We start from the raw sequence: 273 nt of genomic DNA on the forward strand, positions 1-273 counted from the left end.
TAACGGACTGGCCGAACGGCTAATGGGGTGGCGCGCGGGCGGGGCGCGCGGGGTTGCTAGCCGGTACGGGCCGCCATTGTGGCCAGTTCGATCGGTATCGGGAGCGGAGAGCGGAGCTCAGCGAGCCCGGAGCAGGGAGCAGCCCCCCCACGGCCGGCCTCAGTCACCATCACACCGCGGGAGGCGGCGCAAACAGCCAGTCACCACCACCGTCCGCACCGAACAGCCGCCGCCATGAGCAGCGAGGCCGAGACCCAGCCGCCCGCCGCCCCC

At 73.3% G+C, this 273-nt stretch overlaps 1 protein-coding gene across 1 annotated transcript in view; it reads left to right on the top strand.

Annotated features, from left to right (window-relative positions):
• The first annotated feature begins 22 nt into the window (after positions 1 to 22).
• YBX1 (Y-box binding protein 1) overlaps positions 23 to 273 on the top strand; it is a 10,602-nt gene continuing 10,351 nt past the window's right edge. The window contains 1 exon segment of the mRNA XM_014946920.1: positions 23 to 94. Within this exon segment, the coding sequence (XP_014802406.1) occupies positions 23 to 94 (72 nt within the window).

The sequence above is a fragment of the Calidris pugnax genome, unplaced genomic scaffold (assembly GCF_001431845.1).
Source record: "Calidris pugnax isolate Ruff unplaced genomic scaffold, ASM143184v1 scaffold152, whole genome shotgun sequence".
Lineage (NCBI taxonomy): Eukaryota > Metazoa > Chordata > Aves > Charadriiformes > Scolopacidae > Calidris > Calidris pugnax.